This window comes from Pygoscelis adeliae, unplaced genomic scaffold (genome assembly GCF_000699105.1).
Source record: "Pygoscelis adeliae isolate BGI_AS28 unplaced genomic scaffold, ASM69910v1 Scaffold166, whole genome shotgun sequence".
Lineage (NCBI taxonomy): Eukaryota > Metazoa > Chordata > Aves > Sphenisciformes > Spheniscidae > Pygoscelis > Pygoscelis adeliae.
In genome coordinates this window covers 289,125-297,179 of record NW_008825156.1, presented here as the reverse complement: position 1 = coordinate 297,179, position 8,055 = coordinate 289,125, and the positions used below count along the sequence as shown (strand labels likewise).

At 36.4% G+C, this 8,055-nt stretch overlaps 1 protein-coding gene across 1 annotated transcript in view; it reads right to left on the bottom strand.

Moving 5' to 3' along the window:
* Window positions 1-4,417, bottom strand: part of LOC103920749 (mucin-5AC-like) — a 51,522-nt gene extending 47,105 nt beyond the window's left edge. The window contains 3 exon segments of the mRNA XM_009328590.1: window positions 726-797; window positions 2,417-2,488; window positions 4,345-4,417. Of these exon segments, the coding sequence (XP_009326865.1) occupies window positions 726-797; window positions 2,417-2,488; window positions 4,345-4,417 (217 nt within the window).
* Window positions 4,418-8,055: the final 3,638 nt, after the last annotated feature.

The window sequence follows — 8,055 nt, the reverse complement described above, 5'->3', positions numbered from 1 at the left end:
ATGTCCAATGCTCTGCTTCCTCTGACAGCCATATTCTATAAATCCTTTCCTAAATGTATGAAGTTCTAAAGGTTCACCATAAAACCAGTTTAAAGTTAGTTTAAAACTAGCTGGTACTCCTACTAGGGAAGGACACTTATAGCCGCACCCTTTGAATGGCTGGAAGACTTTTGCCAGCATCTTCTAAAACGTATTCCTGTCTCATGTATGTCTGGTTGTTCTTGTGCCAGTATTACACTTCACCTTGAAGTGGAGGGTTCCAGTCAGCAGGCTCCCCTATATCCCTGATTATCCTCACAGTCCCTCTCTGTGACTCTTCCAGATTTACACTCACCCTCCGTGAACACAGCTAGTCAGAATTGTACCCTATACCCTAGATAAAGTGTCTCACCAGTGCTTTGAACACATTAATATTTCCCTCTCTTTACTGGAAATATTTGTGCATGATTTATCCCAGTATAATTTTTATAGCTATATAAAAATATAAATATTTTTAATTTTTTTTTTTTTACAGCTGCATCATATTAACAAAATGCAGGCTGGGTACCGGGGTCATATTTAGATTATCCTTGTTACCCGTTGAACTGACTACTTTCTTGTTAATTTTTTATTTTATGATGCTAAAGGATCTTAACCAATTTATTGATCTCTTCAGTCACTCCATGCTCTACCTGTGTGATCAACAAGAACACAGATGTCTGAGCCATGACATTTGTTTAACTTACCCTTTACTTGCAGTGTGTTTTGAAAAGGTGGAATGATTGTCACTTCTTGGGATTTCGAAGCTGGTGGAAAATCTAAGGGGGAAAAACCCATCAAGTTTAATCATATTAGAAGTCCTAAAAAATGGGTAGAGATTGCCTAGTCTCTTTAGTGATTAACATTTCCTACTGCTAGTTACACTCTAGGGGGAAGTTTCTACAATGTTTTATTGGTTGTTTTTACACAGTGCTTTGTGTTCTGTCTTTCTATATATTTCACTAACAGCCAAATCCCAAAGACCGTGCTCTTTGGCTGTAGTACTTTCTTCCAGTATTTGTTGAAGACTCCCATCTGATGCTGGCCCTGATGTTCTGAACTCAAAAGCAGCAATGTGATCCTTAGAGCACAGCCTTATAATAGTAATGCAGAAAAAGCAGTGCTAATTTCTATGTCTGAACCTTTGCCTCTCAGTACACTTAGAACAGAAAGTTACTGAAGAATATTAGAAGCTGAGGATGAGAAACAGGAGCTGTTTTTTTTCTGAAGCTCATATCTTTGTGCTGAGACATGCACTTCTGCACAATCAATTCTAAGCAGATTTTTTTAAAAAAGCAGTTTAAATTCTGTGAAACTTTAATCATGTGCTTTTCATGCGAAGACTTCTACTGGTAGGATCCAGCCCTAAATTTTCCATATTAAAATCCAATGTTTTCTCTTTGGATCCAGCAATGAAAGGGATATAGAATACTTAGAGAACCTGCAATGTGATTTTCTTAACATGAGAGTCTGAGGAATTGATGCAGTTTCTTCCTTGAAAGTATCAAAATTGTAGAATGTGATGACTTCCAAATTGTAGATTGTGCAATATCAGCCACTGACATCTGCATTTAGACCAAAATATATCACTGAGACAAATATGTGTTTTAGAAAGACAATCTCATTTAGTCTTGATGTAAGGATTTTAAGGGAAAACACATACTACCTTCTTTGACAATCTGTTCCAATCATTAAATGCACTCACTATTATTAAATAATTTGTAGTACACTTCCAATTTGGGTTTATCACTATTTTAATTGCCAGCTAGTGACCTCACAAATTGCATATTGCAGGGCAGGCTTAATGATTAATTTTTTCAGCCTGTCTTCACTAATTTACCTGTCAGTGTTGTATCCTTCCACCCTTATTTTGCATATGTAGAGTTATGTTGTTTGCTCTGTACAGTTATGTGTCATGCATGATCTTATAGTCCTTAATTATTCTAATGTTTAAGATAGTTAAAGTTTTCTTATTCTCTTGTGAGTAATGCAGTCATTTTGACAAAGTATAAAAAAATGTATCTTTTATTACCTACTATCAAGTACCTTGGTGATAAGTATGTATACACACACCTCTTCTGAAAATACACTTTTAAATAGAAGGCATATATCTTTCATGAAGTTAAAGATTAGATAACTGTATCATATCAGTAGACCAGATCCACTGGGCCAGATCTCAGAGGAAGTTCTCCAGTTTAGAGCAGTCAGAGACTGGCTGAGAATTGGATATATTGTACAGAGGATTTCTCTCTCCTTTTTTTTTTTTTGGGGGGGGGGGGGGGAGTGGGGGAAGGGAAAGTATGTTCTAGCTAGGAATAAGAAGATTCTGGTAATCTTATTATCTATCAATTTAATTTGGGACAATATCTTAGAAATAGATCAGCGTAAAAATACTTACTTTTTTGTCGCTGCAGGATGGATGGAGAAACATAGTTTGATTTTGTTTGTTGTTCATCATCCTGGGCTTGAACTGCATCAGGAAGAGTGGAGGAGGAAAATGTTAATGTCTAATTTTCTTGAGTTCCCTCACAATTTCTCAATTATATCTGTTTAAACATGCAAGAGTCAATATATCAAAAATCAGCAAAGCTATGTTCATGTCCAGGAGGTCAGATTTGCATCAGGATCTGTGTTACATGCAACCATGATGGCCATATGCCACTTCTTCAGGGGTTTTTTGGGGTTTTTTTTTGCTAATAAATTACTGCAGGGAAGCCATCAAAAACACGTCTGTGATAATTTGAGCAGATCCTTATTCTGTTATTGTCACAGTAACCCTGGATGCCCTTTTAAGCTTTTCAGATGAAGGACTTAATTTTCTTAGTTTTTATGATCACTGTGTGCTTTAAGCATCAGTAAAACCCTTTGTCTAGCCAGAGGGCTTTAAAAATAGGTCCGTTTTTTACAGGAAGAATTCATTTTAGAGTTAGAGGACTGATCTCTTACTGAAAGCCAAAGTTACTCTGTATTTTACAGTTTCAAGCACTTTTTGTAACAAGCAGCAGAAGGAAAATAAACATACAAGCCACACAGAAAGAAACAGGTCTTTTGAATAGATATATTTGTGACTGTTGATTTTGCCCCAGAGCAAAACTTTCTGTTTCCAGGGAAGAAACCATTTTTCATTCCATTCTACTGCAGCATCAGAATACACACAAAACCTGCGGGGGACAGGTTGGCCTTTAATGCACCGCTTAGTGAGAGTTCATCAGAGGGCAGGTTGCAGGGGAAGCTATGCTGGCCGGAGAAAACCGAAAAGGCAAGCTTACCCTCTGCTGCATCCCACAACAACGGCAGTCCGTGGGTAGCACCGCTAGAGGCGCTAAGGCTGAAATCAGAGCTGCAGGGAGTTCCCTAGGTGCCTTCCTTTTTGCACCAGCTGGGGGTCTGCAGCTGGTTGGAAGGACACATGGTGCCCGTTTTTAAGCTATGAACCATTCAGTGCTTCTGGGCTCTTCTTCACCACTGCCTAACCTCAGAGAGCTTTTTGTTTCTCTCTCCAGCTAGTCTTTTGATAGGTTATTCTTTGACACTACCACTTTTTAACATAAGTTAGTGTGGAATTACCTGGAAATAGGAAAAAATAAAATAATACAATAGGATATGCATCTGAGATCAAAATGGACTAAAAACTAACATTGTTGTTACCTTAAACTTTAAGGGAAATTAACAAGTGAAGTATACATAAAAAAGATTTCCACTCATCTGTATTAAGTGCCCTCTTAGAATATTTAAGGCAACTCCATTTGTTTTGACCCCACCAAAAACCAACCCTGTCCTCTAAGCTTTTATGCAACCTCATGTGCAAGAATAGATGAACTTTTAAAATCTGTTGTCCAATGTTTTTCAAGCAAAATCCCGCCTTTTTCCAATACTGTATCATCAGCTGATAAAACAAACAAAATCTTTAATAATGCATGCAGACAGACTCCACTGATTTGTTCCTTCCTAAAGCCACTTTTGCACCTTTTGGTTTGTGCATTTAGAAATGCTGTACCACCTTGAAGTGGACATCAAAAGCTAAATGCAAATCTTGAGGCATTTTGGTAGAAATGTGAGTTGTGAGTGAGTTCCACTGAATTCAGTAGAGCTATTCCAGATTTCGACTGGAGAAAATAGGATGAGAGCATGGACTACAATATAAATTTTCAAGACAGTTAATTTCCTCTTCTTAGGAAGGAAAGTATTTGTAACAGAAAAGAAAATCTCGCGTAAAGGTAACAGGTTCATTGGCTTCACAAAGCCAAGAAAAAAACGTTTCAAACTCCAAAGCAAGCAATAAATTCTTTAGAACAGTAAAAACACCAAGCAAGTGAATCTTCCTACCTTTGATCAGTATGAAGGCAAGTGCTAGTATTGATATCCATAGTGGTATTCGCGTCCCACCACCTGTGCCCATCTTCTGGAAGTCCAGTAGAAACTACAGAACAACCTGCCTCTGAGGAAATACCTGTCTGCTCCCGAGTCTTATATAGTAGGAGAGTAGGTTTTGGCTCAGTTCCCAGATTGTTTCACAAGGTTCTTAAAAGGTGGGGCTTCAGACATTTTAGTTTTCCTTTGCAGGTGCACTGGTAAACAGAGGATGCTCTGACTTTCCCTCAGGTATTTGCACTCTAGGAGGAGTCTTCTTTCTACAGGTCTTTTTGATGAAATGTCAAGAAGCGAGCAGGAAGAATTTTTGCTCAGGCTTAGTCTTCCCAAATTGTTATATGTTATGGGATAAATGCAATTTAAGGGACTTCTGAGTGACTTTTGAGCAGGAGCTTGGAATGAATTACATAACTTTTAAAAATTTTCCTCCTTATACTAAATGATGGCAACGCAACTTCTCAAAAAACCCAAGGAAGTTCCATCTGACACAGATTTTTTTAATGAGTTTGCACCTGTCTGTGTAGCTACTTTGCCTGTGAAAATGGAGAAATCAAATGCCATCTAAGGTCAGCATTTATCCACAGGCCAGGCACAACACAGGACTATGCAGTGAAAATCCTTCAGCATTGGAGAGTCAGTAATACAGACCTTTCCTTGAAGGATTCTTCTTCTCACATGGGCAGTTTTAGTGCTACTTCAGCTGTTTCCCTTCTGAGTAAACATAATTTCACCATAACAAATTAGACTGATTCTACCTACAATAAAAACATATAGATTTTCTTGATGATTGCTGTTCCTAGAGACACAAAAAGACTGATTAGCAAGAATGTCCTTTGGAATGTTCCTTATCTTAGGAACAATGAGAGAGTGAACAATGTTTTGTGAATATGTTAATGTACTTATTTACAGCTATATTACTTTGGTGAATTAACCTTTTATAGTGTTTTGCCGTGGGGTGTAGAGAAACACAATCTTTGAGTAGGAGAACGGATCCCATAATCCCACATGGGATCAAACAGTTCCTGCAAAGAAGAAGGTACTGGGATGGTCTCCATATTCTCTGGCAAGAGGACAAGATGTAATTAGGTTTAAAACTGGGAATGAAGTTTAGGTTAGACATTAGAGAGAAAATTTTTTTTTGCAAGGATGGTGAAGTACTCATATAGGTTGCCCAAGAAAAACGCCTACCTGAGAATGGTGTGTTGTTGATAGTGCCCTGGGGCTGGGGAATAGACTAAATGGCCATTTGAGACTCCTTCAAACACGATTTTCTATGATATTTTTCTGAAAATAATATGTATTCTCTCTGTTGGAGCAGTTATATTTGAGGAAGTAACTTCAACATTAAAAGAGAAATAAAAGGCATATTTTTTTCCCTAAGCAGTAAACTGAAGCAAGAAAAGATGCTGTCTTTCTCGAATATTTTAAAAGTACAACTGGTTATTAATATTTAAATAAAAGTGACATAATTAAATAAAATTGGAAGTGTTGAGGAAAAGAATTGGTCGATTTCAGTCATGAGTTATACCTCTGGCAACTTCATTGACCTATAAGTCTGTAGAATTTATCTTAGTATTATTTAAATGAGGAAAACAAGATGACTACAAGATACTTGTATATACAGAAATACACGCAGTGAAAATTTAAGGGAAATGTTATTGCCTCTAACAGTTATTATCAAAGTTCCAGGGTGAAGATCTAAAAATGAAAAATTTTAACGGATATAACTGATGCAAAATTAAAGTAATTATGAAATAGTATGGTAAACTCAGCTGGGTAACACACATAAGCTTATTAAGTGATTCTGTTGGTGAGAAGAAAAATATGCTTTATGAATCACTACATTGCTTACCACTGAAAAATCAACTCATATCAACAGTTGCCATGCTGTGATTTTATATACACAGGTTAACATTTCCTGCATGTTCAGAGAAGTACTATGACCTCTCAGAGCTCCCAGTTTAGTCACTACTGATGTTTCTCTTTGTATGGCCATCACAAATTAGGCTGAAACTGGTTTACAGTTAAATTTAACCCCTTTTACTGAGCTTTGATAGGCACCATCACAAGTGGTTCCCTATGTCTGTATTTTTGGCTGAAAGTTTCAAATCTCTCATATGTCATGGATCACATTATCCTTATACTCCTAAGTGGTTACTTCATTGATTAATCCTCTTGCCATGTTAACTTCCATTATCTTGTGCTGATTTTTTTCAGAAATTATTATAAAACGTGTCAAAATATGAGACTTGCAAAAATAATTTCCAAATATTTATGATAAATTAATTTAGCAGTATTACTAATTATTCAAAGAAATAATTCCTCTTCAAATTGTATTTCACCTCCATTCACTCAATAGACCTACCAGGTGACATGGGAGAGTATTTTTTAAGATTGGTTTGGAGTAACATGTCCAGATTTATGTAACTGTTTATGATCAAATCAGTGTACAGTTGACTGCATAAGCAGAAATATTAATATATTAGAAAAAATTATTGTTGTACTTATCTTTTATTTTTTTTAACAGAAAAGATAAAAAATTCTGACATTGCATTTGATCTGAAAACCCTGACACTTCTTTCTATAGCTTCTTCTTTTTCATGGGATCATATTCCTACTCTCTGCCTCTGCAATATTAAATTGAATGAAACATTTCAGTAAAAGAGTTAGAATTCTCAGATCCATTCTTTTTAATCCTACATGATCAAATGCTCCATGGTGATGATGGTATTCACACACCTTACTCATGATTTCTGAATCTGGTTCTTCATAAGAAAAAATGAGACCATCACATCTTATTTTCATACATCCTCTCTGTAGAATGCAAATAAAATGTCATAGCAAATTTGGTTAACTTTTGGGTGCAGTAGTGATTGAAATCAGTGTCTCAATTTATATTTCTAAGAGCTAGAATGATGGACTCATAGAGACATGCAGAAGGTGTCTAGTCCACCTAGTGCTATATTAGAGTAGCTTCATTTTGAGGGAAGGACCAAAACATTTGTAATTGATAGAAACTATGATACTTCCTCTGTGCCAGCGCTAAAATGCAAGTTAATAAGGATCTGTCTGCTGGGCTTTTCTCTGGCTGGTCATTTGCCCACTTCTGAGGCTGAGTTTAAGTTCCAGAATTGGTGCTGGCACATTAGGCTTTGTGTTCAGCTGAAGTACCATTCTGATTGTCCCTAATTTTTGATCTGTGCAAATTCAAACCCATGGTTTTGGTCTGAAAGTTTCTATGGAAAAGTGAGGCAACTGATCAGTTTCTACTCAAAAGTTGTTCATTAACATTACAGGTGTTCTCTTAATTATGTGAAGATGAACTACATTTCAAACAGTTGCAGTAGGTATTTTATAGTATGGTACGATATAGTCTATCTAAAGTAAAGCTATGGTTAAAGACTAAAATAGGGATACAACTCCTTTTATGTCCTTTACTAGATCTTAGTCAAACATGGTGCCATGGATCCATTCCTTTACTTCCAAATGCTTAGATAAAACTCATTGATTGAAAATCAAATCACATTAAAACCTGAGATTTGAAACCCTGTTTCATTAACATGAGTAGTTCTCCTGTTGCCTTTTAGTGTGTACATTGTAGAGGACCAAGTACATAATGCTTTGATTTCCATTGCGGCCTCTATGCTTTACTGTTAAACAGGTAAT